The sequence below is a fragment of the Phalacrocorax aristotelis genome, chromosome 3, assembly GCF_949628215.1.
Source record: "Phalacrocorax aristotelis chromosome 3, bGulAri2.1, whole genome shotgun sequence".
In the NCBI taxonomy this organism is placed as follows: Eukaryota; Metazoa; Chordata; class Aves; order Suliformes; family Phalacrocoracidae; genus Phalacrocorax; species Phalacrocorax aristotelis.
Window position 1 is genome coordinate 84,773,671 of NC_134278.1, and position 14,549 is coordinate 84,788,219.

Genomic DNA, 14,549 nt, shown 5'->3' on the forward strand with positions numbered 1-14,549 from the left:
TCACAGTACTGTAACAGCACTAGGGTACTATCATTTCTTATACACAAATTGTGCTCGATTTTAAAGTCCTGCTTCACTGATTTCTTGATTTTTGAAAGCACAAGCTAAAAAATTAGATTTTAAAAAAGTGAAAAAAAACCAGTAGTGAACAAAAGCAGTACTATTTAAACTCTGGAATTTCTGAAAAGCTCAATTCTGTTTGGTCTTTTGCTTATAAATAGTTTATCTACCTACAGGTAAGCCTCTGCTTAGAGGGAAAGGGAGACACTAGAAAGCTGCAAGTCTCCCTTCTCAGCCAATTTCATCATCACCTGCATTCTGTAACCTGAAAAACCTTTACAAAAAATGCTTTCAAAAAACATGTCAGAGATGAAGGTCTATAATGAACTGATAACAGCGTACATTTCTGAGTTTGGCAAGTAGCAACCTTTCGCATGCAGAAGTATTGTTACCTCATCTGCACGAGGGGCATCTTTATCTAGCTCACGCCATGAATGCTCTATCTCTGGCTCCTTTGGAAATACTTCATTTAAATCCTCGTCATCATCTGAGCTCGTTTCAATGTTCCCTATGCCTCTAGCTAGATCAGGCCCACTATCACTGACTTCATCTTCTGAATCACTATCTTCTTTGCTTGTTTCCCCATCATCTTCTGGCTTCTCATCCTGGCTTGTTGCCCTGTCAACTTCTGGCTCCTCTTCTGATTCTGCACACTCAAAATCATCACTTTCAGAAATTTCTTCCTCTAATTGGCTTTTACTGATGTCACGTGGATCACGACAGTCTGTACATACAGTCACTGAAAGACAAACATCAGTTATCTATTTCTATGCTGTAATTACATATGATCCTTTACAAAGAGGAAAAACCCACAGGCTTACAGAACCCCTGAAGTGCATAACAACACAGGAACAAATCACATCAGGGAAGTGCAAACAACAAAGTATCGGTATCAGCTCTTCAGCTCTTGTCTAATCTGTTGCTCTTTAGGCCCACAATTGTATTATCAATGTCAAACACTGAGAAAATATTATACTGTTATTTTATTTATATGTATAGGATCAACACGTAGAAAAGAGACTTCAATAATGTAGGCTACATGCATGCACAAGGGATATAAGGAAAGTTTTTTCTTCCAGTCACCTATTCTCTCTAAAGCCTCTTACACTAATGGCTTGGTGCTGCCATCCTGATGCTTTCAGTCAACAAGTGTTGACATGCTGAAGCCTTTGTGGTATCAGATCTTCTATTTTATACCTAGTTTGATAAATAATTAATACACTGTATTTTACTCTTTTAACCACCCTAACCAACAATTTCAGCTCCTGCAATTAAAAGGACACAGATGTTCAGAGTCTTACTAAAGAATCAGCACTGATTCTATAAATAACTGACCAACTCTGACTCTTCAGCAACACCGAATCGGAGTCAGTCAGCTATTTTATGACTGATCTTGTGAAAGACCTTCCACAGATAAAACAGAAGCAACAACATCCAAGCAAACACAGCCAAATTCTACTTGTTATTTGAACAACTAACCTGATTCTTTTCTTTTTCCTCCTAGGGAATGGTCCCTCCTGGAAGCTTTAACTGACTTAGCACCACTTGGTTGTGAAGACTTTTGCTTGTTTTGAACTGAAATTGATCTTCCTCCTGACACATCTCTTTGCTTGCTTTCCCCTTTGGGTAAGAGGCCCTGGTTTCCCCGAGAGCAATCAACTTCTGTTGCAGTTTTCTTAGAGTCCTCTTTCAAGTTTGATTTAGATGTAGTTTTTTGTCCTTCGTTTTGCAGGTCACCTAGTTCTGTCACTGCTTCATGTGTTTGGTCCACCCCTTGTTTACTGGTTTTGCTCTCCTTCCTAGGGACACCATGGGCAAGTAGTTTTGCAGAATCTGCTTCTCCTTTAGGTTTAGCTTTTTTTTCCTTTTTTTTCTTTTCAGTACGTTCTTTACTATCATCTTCTGAATGATCAGACTCAGACTCTGACAGGGCGTAAAATTTCCTGAGGTTCTCTGTGGAATTGAAGTTAACAGGGCGACCTCTTTTATCCACTGTATATTTCAGCTTAAACTTCTTGTCATGAAACATAGCTCGGAACCGCTTGTCAATCTTGATTTTACATTTTTTTTCAGGCATCTCCCAAAATCTGGGATCCCTAGTAACACAGCTAAACCGCCCATCGCTCAGTATTTCCTCTTGGGATGACATTTTCGATGCTGGTGAAGACTTGGACATCTACAACATGGGAAAAAACCCAAGATGCATCTCATTAAAAAAACTCATTAACACAGCTGTAGGTACATAACTGACAAAATTTGAAGAATTAAGCAAAGGTAGATTTCCAACCTAACCTAAAAAGTTCTTTCCAAAAAGCACATATGGCAACTTAAATGAGACACAAATAATCCTGTAACTACCGCAGCCCTGACCACACATCTTGGCTTCCTCTTGTAGCAGATATACAGCTATAGAGGCCGTACCGGCTGCAGAGACACCCTTAAATGATCCCCTCGGAGTCCCGAACGCGACCTCACAGTTTCCCTGTCAGCCAGCCCTCAGGCTTATACTTCCCGCAGGGGGAGGGAATCCCACGTTTTAAAGCGCCAGTTCGGGCCGAAGCCACCAAGCCCGCGAGTGTTTCGACGAGCTGAGCTCAGCCCGGAGCCACCGGCAGTGCCTGGGCTCACGGCGCGGCCCAGCAGAGACACCCTGCTCCCTCCCCAGCCTCACCGACAGGCCGGATCCCACAGAGACACCCCAGTGAGGACCCCCACTCGCACCGTCCGGCCCGCCTGAGCCTACCAACCATTAACGACCCTCTACCAGTCTCCGTCTCCCCTTCACGCCCGGGCGCGCTCCCTCACGCGGACACCCACAACCACAATCCACCGCGCACCGGAAGGACGAACTCCCTCCCCCTCCAACCAATCACACGAAGCAACCGGCGGAAGGCTGGTGGCGCATGCGCATTGGTGGGGAAGGGCGAACCTGGCGGCTGGGGTGTTTCCGCGCATGCGCCGAAGGCCATGAGTGCGGCGGCGGTAGTTGGGGCGCGATCCCTGAGAGGCCACCCCCTCCTGAGGGGGGTACGGCGATGGTGGTGGGGTTGGGGTGGGTGGTGCCGCTGCCTCTGGGCGCTGTCAGCGGGATCCGCCGCCGCTGCTTCGCCTTCCGCCGGCCCTTCCTCGGGTTCTGGCGCACTGAGCCCCTTCGACCGGCGGCTGAAGCGGAAGCAGAAGAACTGGGCGGCGCTGCAGGCCGAGCCCGCTAAGTGCGAGTACCTGCGGGAGGAGGTGGGGACGGCCCCTCAGCCGGGCGTGGAGCGGGGGGGACTGCCGGGGGCGTGGGTGATGCCCCGCGACACTGACCGGCCGGCTTTCCCCTCCACTCCCCAGGTCGGTGGCAGGATAGCGGACAGGGTGTTCGACATCACCAGGTGAGCCTCACCGCGGGGGGGAGCGGGGCAGCGCCGCACACCCCACCACGCACACCCCACCACGCACACCCCACCACGCACACCCCACCACGCACACCCCACCACGCACACCCCACCGCGCACACCCCTCTGCAGCGGCGGGGCCGCGCTCGGACGACCTGACCCGGGGCTTGTGAGCCCCGTCCTCCGCGCTTCCCCGTAGCGGTAACCACGGGAGGGTGCTCAGGTGTTTGGTTCGGAAACGAGCAGACAAAACTTCACGGACTCTAAAAATTGAAATAGCTTGAATCTTGGCTATGTTTTATGTTGCTAAACTTATCCTTTAGAACATTTCCTCTTGCTTTGGATGTTGGCTCTGGAAGAGGTTACATAGCTCAACATTTAACTAAGGTACTGTTTCTTCATACTTCAACGTCCTTAAAATAAGTATGTATTTATTCCCGTTTTCAAACAGGGCTCTGCTGTAACTTAAACCTCTGAATCTTGATGAGGTAACTCCTTTTTTTTTTTCGTGTCTGCGGTTACAGTCCAAAGGTACATGTGCAGACGTGGTTACTCTAGTATCACTGAAGACTAGACAGACAGTAGTGCAAGGGAAGCTATCTATTATAAGACAGTTAACTTTTAGTCTTGTTTTACTATCGGTCTTTGTTGGACACACTTAATTGTTAAAGAGAAGTATGATTATGGAGACTCCTAAATGCTGAACAGTTTATTTATTCTTTATGAACTGTGCCATAAGTAAAGGTGCTTCATTGAATGTTAATCCATGGTTTATACCTGACTGAACTTACACCTAAAAATGAAGAATGTGTTTTCTGTTACTACTTTTACCTCAGCTGTTTTTCGTGGGACCAGCTATGAAGTATTATGTCGGGGAGAAAAATGCTTTCTGCTTTATGTGAAGTTTTATCACGTGTTAAAAAGATTCCTTCCAACACGTTATCAATATGTGTAAGCACTCCAGAAAAAAATTACGAACGTCAACTTGTAAAACAACTTAAATATTTGATAGATTTTTAAAATTTTATTTCAGGAAACCATTGAAAAACTTATTCAAGTTGATACTGCAGAGAATGCTTTAGTAAGTAGCTTTCTGAATGCTGATGCACTTTAATTCCATAATACAGGAAAGCAAAAGAAGTGAGTTTCTGATGTTGTTTTCCTTCTAACCCAATGTTAGAAAAATGCTGTAGAATCTGAAATCCCTACTGTCAGCGTTGTAGCTGATGAGGAATTCCTTCCTTTCAAAGAAGATACGTTTGATCTTGTTGTTAGCAGCTTAAGGTATGTGTTAATCACATATTACTTTTAGATTAAAGATGTTAAATAATGTTCTAATGTAACTTTAAGGAAAAAAAGGAGAAAGATAGAGAGTCCATTAAGCAGCAGTAAGAAAAGCACTTGCATATTTGAGTGTACATAACAAACTAGTCTCCAGGACTTGCATCTTCCCAGTCAAAAAAAGAGGGGGCAAAAAAAAGCTATTTGTATGAACTTTAATTTTAATTTAGCATTTATTTAGGCAGGCATTTCAGAACTTTTGCAGTTTGAGAAACTAGTTTGTTGCTTTGGCTTCTGAAACATACTTAGATAATGTAACTATTGTTTGCATTCCCTGAATTTTATTTAATAGGCAATTATAAAAATGTGTGCTTCTGTTATTTCAGTTTACATTGGGTGAATGACCTTCCCAGAGCTTTTAGAGAGGTAAGAAACCATTTTTTAATGTTAAAAATAAACACCTGCCATTACTTGCATTCAGAGTACTCTGTATTTCCAGATCCTCTTTAAATAAGAGGTACAGAAATACTTCATGTTGCGCAAAAGTATTTTTTGCAGTGTTTTTGGCAGTTTGAGGAGCATCAGTTGATATTTCTACTAATTTACTCTCTCAAGTAAATTTGGAATAAAAAAAACTGGAACAACATGCTTGTGTAATATTTTATAGTCTCAACAGGTGAGATCATGGTAACTAATGTAAACTGAGGCAATGCTATTGATTTTATTGTGTGTTAGTTCTTATAACTTCTAGTACAAAAGTTTTCTAAATCTAACTTCTCCAGGACTGGTTTATGGAACTTGTATTATTTTTGTGTCTCAGCTATCTATTTTGAAATACAACTCTAATCGGATATTGGCTTTTTGGTTTTTAAATGAAGCAAATACTTGTTAAGGACAGAAAATTGAAACTGTTACTGAAAAAATCTGATTGAGGATGATTTTGGCTCCTTCCTGCAGGTGAAAACTTTTTTAAGTCAGCTGACTTAGGAGCAAGAGCAAGGAATATTTTAACCAGTTTGTGGGTTTTTGTATTTATTTCAAATTGCTCAGTCATTAGCATACTATTTTATCACCTGTTGGTACGAATACCCTGCTGTTATGGAAACAATAAAAACAGAAATCGGAATGCTTTCAGTCCTTATAAAAAAAAAAAAAGGATTGGAAAGACACATACAATTTTGTCTGGAATTTAAGTGTTCTGTGGAGTGTCAAATAATTTTACCTCCACAGTAAAAAGAACTGACACATTATTATGTCCCACAAACGGGAGAGAACTGGGGTTCTTGGCTAACTGTCATCGCAAATGCTCATTTCCTACTTTGGGACCACTGGCTTTAACTAATGGAAACTGCCTTCAACCATTTAAATTTTTTACCTGTCAATTAAAGGCTTCCTTATTACCATAGAAAAGGTAGCTTGGTTAATACTGAATTAGAAAACAGTTTAAAATATTTTTGTTTCAAACAAAAAAATGTTTGAAGCTTTTGTTGTCTTGTTATCCAGAAGAGCCATATTACATAATCAGGCCATCTAAACCAGGGATCATTGCCAATTTGTAAGGAAAAAAGAAAGTATGAGCGCTTGTCGGTCTCCTCAGTAGAAAGGGGGCTAGGGCTTACCTAGGCAAGAAAGCAGCTTGACAACCTTGACATTTGAGTCATGATGTTGCTCTTCTGGCTAGTTAAAAATAAGTAGGAATAGACGTAATAAGAATAGCATTACTCTGTTGTGCATTCAGAAGTGCAAAGATCGCTACCTAGAAATTAAGGCCTCCATTTATCTTAGAGCAAGCTGTTAAAAAGTATTTTTGCTGCCCTCATCTGAGAACCTAAAGGTAAGAAGAAGCTGTTTTAATCTACCTTATTCTCAGAAGCAAATGAATTAAGGGTGCTTAAGGATACTGTTTTAGGAGAATCCCACTGAAAATAGTTTTACCCTAGATTTGCACAGCGTGTTTTGTGTTTCCTGACTCTTAAGTGTAATTTCTGGGGATTCCCTCTTTCTTAGGAACAATTAGTCTCTCTTCAGACAGACTGTTTATCTTGCAGTGTTACCAAAAGCTTGAGCACAGCTTGCCTTGTGCAATACAGTCAATATTAAAAACCAGTTACAAGTATTATAACGATTGCTTTTAAGTTCATTAAAAAAAAAATTCCTAAGAACTTCTTAGTTACATAGGCTTAATAACAACAAACTTTTTTTTTTTCCTGTGTTGTAGATTCACCAAGTTCTTAAGCCAGATGGAGTATTCATTGGTGCAATGTTTGGGGGGGACACTCTGTATGAGCTTCGCTGCTCTCTGCAGCTAGCAGAATTGGAGAGGGAAGGGGGATTTTCTCCTCACGTATCACCATTCACCGCTGTCTCTGATCTGGGACATCTGCTGTCAAGAGCTGGCTTTAACACCCTGACTGTGGTAATTATAAATAAGGGAACAATTAGACAGAGCAATCCAGAACATCAGAGCTGCTGGTATATAAAGCAATACTATTTATGAATGTATTGGTAATGTAGTGCTTCCTTCTGTCATGCACCTTGCTAAATGAGTTTCTGAAATAGCCTCGACTGCCTCTGTTCTTGGCTTCACTGTGATTAATGAAACCAACTGAAGTGTATCTCTGGCTGGTGGCCCAGCAGAATTTGGGTGGTCTTCCTGGAGAAATGTCAGAGTATGCTAGACCTGCTTGAAAAAGCTTTAGACGCTCTTGCTGTTTCTTCTAAAAGCAAGAAGAAAATAATGGCATTTCAATTAAAATTTTATTGCATTTAGTTACAGAACAAAACTTTTGAGAAATGTTAAGACAGTATGTTCTTCTGAGAAATACGCAGTTTGAACAGAAGTGGCAGATGAATGGTCCATCAGCAGCTCTGAAGGCTAGCATAATGCTACGTAGGTTTAGCTTTATATGCCCCAAAACTGAGCTTCTCAATTCTTTCAGGATACTGATGAAATTCAAGTCAACTACCCAGGGTTGTTTGAGGTTATGGAAGACTTGCAAGGCAAGTACATACTTCGTGGAAACACAAATGTTTTCTGTATCAGTGATGCAGACATGGAAGAGCTTCACTGTGTTTTTCTTAACTCCAAATCATAGAATGGTTTAGGTTGGAAGAGACCTTTAAAGGTCATCTATTCCAACCCCACCTGCAGTGAGCAGGGACATTTTCAACTAGATCAGGTTGCTCAGAGCACCTTCCAGCCTGACCCTGAATGTTGCCAGGGGTGGGGCCTCCACAACCTCTCTGGGCAACCTGGTGGTGTTTCACCACTCTCATGGTAAAAAATTTCTTCCTTGAAAAACAGAAATAAATAAAGCTTATTGGAAGATTTACTTTTTCCCTCCTCTCTCGTTAAGAGTCAGGAGATTATGCCTGTCAGCAGACTTATGTTGAGAGGCAGAAGTCAAAGATTTGCTAATTCATGGGCTGCTGTGAATTTTCTGCTTTCCTTGCATTCCCGTTCTTTGTGAGCCTGTCCAGTGTAAGCTGCTGAAAAGCTCTGAAAGGGAGACAGAAGCATATATCCCACATAGTAACTTTTCCTGTGAGCCTCCCTAATTATCAGGACAATCAGGAAACTGCTTTGGAATGAAAATAAACAGACCCTCAAACTGGAGTCTGCTGAGGAACGCAAAAAAACAGTTGAGATGGTTAAGAGTTGAGTTAGTATTCTGTCTGCATTTGTCATGGGTTGTAAAGTAGTCATTTGTATGCAGTCAGTTTTTACAGAGCAGTTCTGGGCATCTTGCTCTGGATCAGCTGCTGTTGTTTAGAGTGATTCCTTAATGAAAATAAAACTTCCATTATCTGCAGAAATATTCAGACACAGTAAGTGATTAAAGAGATCAGAATTGTGGTAGTTTTATTTCTTCTTAAAAATCTCTTGGGATAGTAATTTTGATGCTTGTCTGCTCAAAAATATGTATGAGTGGTGTGCCTGAATAAACACCTTGTACTTGTGCTTAAAATAAATTATACTAGAAAACCTAAACGTTTGAAGACTCAGGCTGAGGAAGTAACACTTTGAAATCACTCATAGTGATACAAACTGTAAATTGCAAAGCATTGGCATTAAAAGGCTTGGATTCTTGTAGGTAAGAAACTCACCACGTTATCTGTGGTATGTCGTTCTCTCTTACAGTGAGATTCAGAGGATTCTGTGCTTTGGTTTAGTAAAAAGCTGTCATTAGTGCATGACACTTAACTCATGGCATGTGCTGTATCTTCTTTTTCTTAAAGCTAAAACGTATTTTTAGGTATGGGGGAGAGTAATTGCTCTTGGAATAGAAAACCTCTGCTACACCGAGAGACCATGTTGGCAGCTGCTGCAATATACCGAGGTAAGTATTTGAGAGGTAATGAGTTAATCTGAAATTACTTTAAGAACATATTTTCTATGTCTTTTTCTCCGACTTCTGTGTTTAAAAAAAAAAAAAAACAGGAAAAAAAAACCCAACAAACCCAAACCCAAAAACACCCCAATCCACAACATTTTGGAATAGAACAAAATACTATTATCATACAGATATTTTTAACAATTATAATGACAGGATTTGAACTATGTTGATGCACCAGTATGAGGTATTTTTATTGTCCCAAATGTTTCACCAAGAGTCACTGTGATGAATATGTCGTACTTAGCTCTAATATTCTGAGAACTAAATATTTCTTAGAACTGATGTTCTGTGTACCTTTTTTTTCTCTCTCCATTTCTGCCCTAACAGAAATGTATGGAAATAGCGATGGCTCAGTACCAGCCACGTTTCAGATCTACTACATGATTGGCTGGAAATTCCATGAATCACAGGTAATGTGAAGCTGAACTATTTTCTCTTCGGAGGTACTTTTTGAATTACTGATGCTTTAAAAGCTTTTTACAAAATATCTCATCTTAAAATTAGCCCTATGTAATTCTCTTCCTTCTTTCTTTTTCTTAGGCAAGACCAGCCCAAATTGGTTCTGCAACAGTTTCATTTGGAGATCTGGCAAAAATAGATGTACTCCTTTCAAGAGGAAAAAAATAGTTCTTTATCAGAAATAATAGTTGTCTTGAAGTTTCTATAAAACTTCTCTTTGCAGATAGTCTTGTGCTTATTTTGTGACAACATTCTGAAATTATAATCATCTGCACGCAGCAGGGTTTTTGTGTTTTTACTGGCTGGGCATCAGCTGTGTACAACTGTGTTCATTTTTTGTTTCTAGAGAAATACTTGAGTGATATTCTAAGTGAATACATGCTCTCCAAACTTTTGATTAAATTACTCTTCTCAAATGTAACACCTCTTCCAGCATTTCTGTATCACAGACTGCACCAGGTATGATTTGCAAGTCTCACGTGTATATCACCCTGAATTATTTTTTAATTATTCCTAAAGGATGGCAGAGCATAACAGAGAATTGCTACTTGGTGGCAAGTGTATTTATAAAATATCCTATAAGAGAAAATATCAGCAAATACACAGATCTAAATTATTATGGTTTTTGTGGGTTGGAAATGATGGGTAAAAAGTTTCTGTCAGTTATTGTTTGAAATGTGAGTGTTTGACTTCTGTATAAGGAAGTGGTTAGGTAAATTCTGTATTATAAAAATATCTCAGGTTGCTACCCTTCACCTACAGCCCTCAAATTCAATTACTTTTCCCTCCACCCCCAAAGCCAGAAATATTTCTGAACGTGAATACTAGAGCTCAGCCAGAAAGAAAGCGGGATGCTTCATTGTCGCTCTAACAGAATTTACTGACAGGAGCAGCAAGCACTTAGATGCGTGTGTACGTTTCAAATTATTTAAGTGGCTTAAAATTGGCGTTCTTTGGAGTTGGTACTCTTTTGGAGCCCCATTGCATTTTTTTTTCCCCTGTTCTTTTATCTCACAGCATTTGAAAAATTAAAGGTGATACTTTATCTAAATGTTAGTTAAAAATGCATTTACACATCACTTTCTGCTTTCCTACTCTGAGAGGCTGAAAAGTGTGAAGCATACTGTTTTCTCCTTAGCTGTGACGTGGACCTATGACTTTCCTGGTATACAACTGCTTTACCAGAAATTTATATTAGTTACAAATACAGCCATTTAACCTGGGGTGTGTAGAAAAAATAATCTACCCAGTGGTTTCACTTGATGATAATACTGATAGAGAATGATAGAAAGGAAAAGCATGAAGAATATGTAATCGAATATATCATTCAGTTTTATCACTGTATCTAGGTGTTGTATAAGTAGTGGTGAAATGGAAGCTTCTCTAGGCTTGTTGTAAGACGGTTGTCCAGCAGGTGGAGTTAGACAGAATGGTGTGGCACAAACCAAATAGGAAAGGTAAGCAGAAGCCTTCACATTTTGTCATGGATTATTGAATTACGATTCAGAGACCGATACAGATATTAAAGTTACCTCTTACGGCTTAACCAACGTTCAGTTTTCAAAATAACAGAAATGCTTTTTAAAACCAAACTAATCATGCAGTATTCAGCTGGCTAAAAGATCAATTGAAGGGCTTAATTTCAGGGTTTATTATATCTACCAGGATTTGAATAAGGAACAGGCAGAGAAAGTACAAAACACTGTGATAAGGAGGGTAGGAATATCCTGTCCTGCTTCTGCTCACAAGCCCGATCAGAAATCATTCAAGGGGAATGAATTCTTCTGTCATTTTCCTTAGAAAAGAACAGTAACCCTCCTGGAGAAAGAAGGGGAGGCTGTAAGTGGTCTGATAATCTTTATAGCCATTTGTCTTAAGACTAAGTCTAAAACAAGAGCTTGTTTTTCTGAAAGCCTCCTTTTTTTTTTTTTTAGTGCATCAATGAATTTAATACAAGATACTGTATCTCTCTACAGATCTTCTCTGGCTTCAATAAAATTCACTTATTTCGAGGGGAATCTCTTCAGTTTCCCAGATGTAGGTTTCTATGAAGTTATGTGTCAGGTGACTGTAACCTTATGGATTTTTGCTTTAGTAGGTTAGTTTACAGTCACTGGAGCTGGTGGTTGACTCAGGTGCGTGATGGGAATGAGGAGGTGGAATGTGCTGGGTAAATGTTGATTGGAGAGATGCCCCTACTGTGCTTGTTTGAAGCACTTGATTAAGTTGCAGGGGAAAGAAAGGATTTCCAGTTCTTCGATGCCATATTCCACGGATGGATTATGTAAACAGTAAAGTAGATAATGTGGTTTGGTGATGGGGAAATGTACCTTCTGAATAGGGAGAAACCTAAGAGTCATTTTCTTGCTAGCACTTGGTGGGGGGCAGGGGGAAGTATAAATGTTCTGTTAACTTGGAAAAGGGCTGGGGAAGTGAGGAGTAGTAAATATGGCATTGGAGCAGTATTGGTTGGAATTAGGGGGCATGCAGCTGACAGTTAAGGTGTTCATTTCCCTGGCTGACTACATATGAATGACAGCTGCCTATGTGTGTCTTTAACTGCAATTCTTTTTTTTTTTTTTTCCCCTGTAGTATTTCTTCTTGGATTTCTAGGTTACTCTGGTTTCCACTGGTCACTTTCTTTTTTTTTTTTTTTTTGGCACTTGAATGAATATCTTTGAAAACAGTTTACTACGAACAGCTGTTTTTGTCACATAAGGGTCTGTTATATTTTAATTCTCTTTTTCGCATTTAGGTCTTCATGGCTTTCTAAAAGTGTAATGGAGAAGAATGTAGTTGCCAGTTGCTAATCTAGAAATTATTTTAAACTCTAAGTGCATGTTAAAAATCAGCTTTTGCAAAGTAACTTCTAAAAAGTAGCTGCTAAGGTGACATAATGTCTCTTGTAAGCTTAGTTTTAAAAATCTTTATGCATAATACAGAATGGTTTTTTTCATGATTACAGAAGAATGGAAAAAGAATTCTGGGAGATAATTATTTTGACTAACCAAAAGTTAGGAGCCCATAAATTTAAAAGAAATGTTCAGAAGCCGCACATTTACACTTAATGAACATCAGTATTTTTGAGCCTCAAAAAGGTTCTGAGAGTCTGAGTCACAGAATAATGAGCATGCTTTGGTGCCTTTGATTGCAGGATCTGTCAGTGCCTGGTTTTTTTATGCAAGGCTGCTTAGGATATAGGGATGACAATGAGGCCCTGTATTTTGTGACCCAAGCATTAGATTTTGCAGATCCTGTGGTTTCAGAAGACACTGAGAATTTGTGAAGTTAAAACATGGGAAAGGATTATTGATTACCTCTGACTTTATAAAAGTGTACAGAAGTGAACCATACAAAAGTAAACTATTTTAGTCTGCTTAAAAAAAGAAATAAATATGAACGACACTTTCGGTGCTTTCTAGAAGGGAGCTAAAGCTAAACTTTGACAGTTGTGGGGGAAGAAACACACCAGTCTTTCATGTGTGTTTAATTGGAATTTTCTGATTAAAAGATCTGACCTAACAGATTAAGGTCACTAGAGCATCTTGTTCAAGAAGCCACATGACGAGAGCTAGCAAATAAGAAACCTTTTAAATTTTCATTTGTCTAACTCGAGAACTTAATATCCACATTTCAAAGATGCAATTTTTTTTTTTTTGAGGGTTTGGAGCTGTTATTTTGGGGGAGTACAGCTGTTACAGTAGTTCGATTTGCTTCAGTACTCAGACTGATTCCAGTGTGACCTGTATAGCTAGTTGGTTGATTTCCTGAATATCTTAGGTGCCTTCAGGTGAAGGAAAAAGAGGGTGGGAGGGGAGAACCAACAAACCCAGAACTGAGATGGGTAAGTTTTGGCCAAAGGGTGCATGTCAGTGTGAAGTAGAAAACACTGGAGAGAGAGCATGTGCTTGTTGTAGGGGAAAACAACTTGTGGCTTAAATCAAGTTAGAATTAGTGGTTTGTTGATTTATTAATAGCTTGTAATTAGCTGTGAACTATACATGCAGGATTTATAGCAGCAATCTAACAGATAAATGACTGTACTAGACCCTTACAAAACATTTGTGAACACCTTCAGGTATCTAAACACCCTTCTGCAACAGTCCCCCACAAGCTTGCAGTTACACGCTCACCTCTAACCCTTTAACAGGAGGTTTGGGTTGTAAGACCCCACTCTTCTAGGAGTACATTACCCTGTTTATGTCCATCTCTGGAGATGTGGATGCTGTGGCTGCATGCTTACCTGTGCTGTTCCCTATGCTCCACTAATCCACGCTCCTGTTTGGGACAGCACCCCACAGGGTGATGTGCAGGCACCCCAGAAGCGGCCAGTGCTTGATGCACCCTGTACTCTCATGCAGGTTATGCCTGGCTGCTGGGGAGGGTGTTCCCTCAGACACTGACAGAGCTAGAGGTGCCAGCAGGGCATCTTCTCTGTGTCAGACCAGGTTTTGACTGCTTCTCTCTTCTCACTGGTAGTGAGAACCACTGTTAGTGGTTTTAAGCTGACGCTTTTTTCCCCACCCAAGGTCTCTTGGTAACTGCCTGGTTACTCTTTTTAGTGTGGCTGATGGTTGTCTTCATTTTCAGCCATACCAGATTTTGACCAAACACCCTCTCAGTTTTGGATATTTTGTTCACACACGTTGCACTCATATTTCTATCTTAGAAGCTGATGTTGTCCAGGCTTTTTTGCCGAGGGGAGGCCATGTGATTCCCCCCACAATTTGGAGCTATTCCTTGGAACATGAGGTACATTCACAAAGCAAGAGACAAAAGTCTTTCTCAGAAAAAAATGTTTCTGTTTGAGGCCAAGTTATATTTCCCAGCATTCATCATCACTGGTCCAACATAAGGTTCCAAAGTGTTCATGATATGCCAGAATGTATCGCATTATAGCAGTTTCCTAATGATAATGCGTAAAAGAAGGAAGTTTCATTTTTACCACAATGATGAATCGCAGCTCATGCAT

At 40.3% G+C, this 14,549-nt stretch overlaps 2 protein-coding genes and 1 long non-coding RNA gene across 8 annotated transcripts in view; 2 read left to right on the plus strand and 1 right to left on the minus strand.

Annotated features, from left to right (window-relative positions):
• ESF1 (ESF1 nucleolar pre-rRNA processing protein) overlaps positions 1-3,081 on the minus strand; it is a 32,562-nt gene extending 29,481 nt beyond the window's left edge. The window contains exons 1-3 of one of the 4 annotated variants that reach the window (XM_075088252.1): positions 2,990-3,081; positions 1,540-2,236; positions 453-799 (exon numbers count right to left, since the gene is read on the minus strand). In XM_075088252.1, the coding sequence (XP_074944353.1) occupies positions 453-799; positions 1,540-2,236 (1,044 nt within the window). In that variant the 5' untranslated portion in view covers positions 2,990-3,081. Of the gene's footprint in view, positions 1-452; positions 800-1,539; positions 2,237-2,781; positions 2,944-2,989 lie in introns of those variants that run through there. The other 3 variants (XM_075088249.1, XM_075088251.1, XM_075088250.1) reach the window with 3 other exon arrangements.
• LOC142054979 (arginine-hydroxylase NDUFAF5, mitochondrial-like) lies at positions 2,949-9,998 on the plus strand. 3 transcript variants are annotated; one of them, XM_075088256.1, is made up of 11 exons: positions 2,949-3,294; positions 3,397-3,437; positions 3,764-3,827; positions 4,474-4,521; positions 4,621-4,724; positions 5,108-5,147; positions 6,940-7,137; positions 7,661-7,721; positions 8,978-9,061; positions 9,446-9,528; positions 9,659-9,998. In XM_075088256.1, the coding sequence occupies exons 1-11, from the start codon at positions 3,028-3,030 to the stop codon at positions 9,743-9,745; spliced, it is 1,077 nt and encodes a 358-aa protein (XP_074944357.1). In that variant the 5' UTR covers positions 2,949-3,027; the 3' UTR covers positions 9,746-9,998. The 3 variants fall into 3 exon arrangements, with proteins under 3 accessions (XP_074944357.1, XP_074944355.1, XP_074944356.1); XM_075088255.1 differs by having other exon boundaries at positions 2,953-3,087; XM_075088254.1 differs by lacking the exon at positions 7,661-7,721.
• Positions 9,999-11,331: 1,333 nt separating this feature from the next.
• On the plus strand, positions 11,332-11,587 carry LOC142054981 (uncharacterized). The gene is made up of 2 exons (XR_012659758.1): positions 11,332-11,416; positions 11,512-11,587. It is a non-coding gene; the product is annotated as an uncharacterized LOC142054981 (long non-coding RNA).
• The last annotated feature ends 2,962 nt before the right edge of the window (positions 11,588-14,549 follow it).

Coding starts and splice junctions, on each gene's coding strand:
- LOC142054979 (XM_075088256.1), top strand. CDS start 3,028: ATGAGTGCGGCGGCGGTAGTTGGGGCGCGATCCCTGAGAGGCCACCCC. Junction 3,295..3,396: donor GCGAGTACCTGCGGGAGGAG/GTGGGGACGGCC, acceptor TCCACTCCCCAG/GTCGGTGGCAGGATAGCGGA. Junction 9,062..9,445: donor AGCTGCTGCAATATACCGAG/GTAAGTATTTGA, acceptor CTGCCCTAACAG/AAATGTATGGAAATAGCGAT.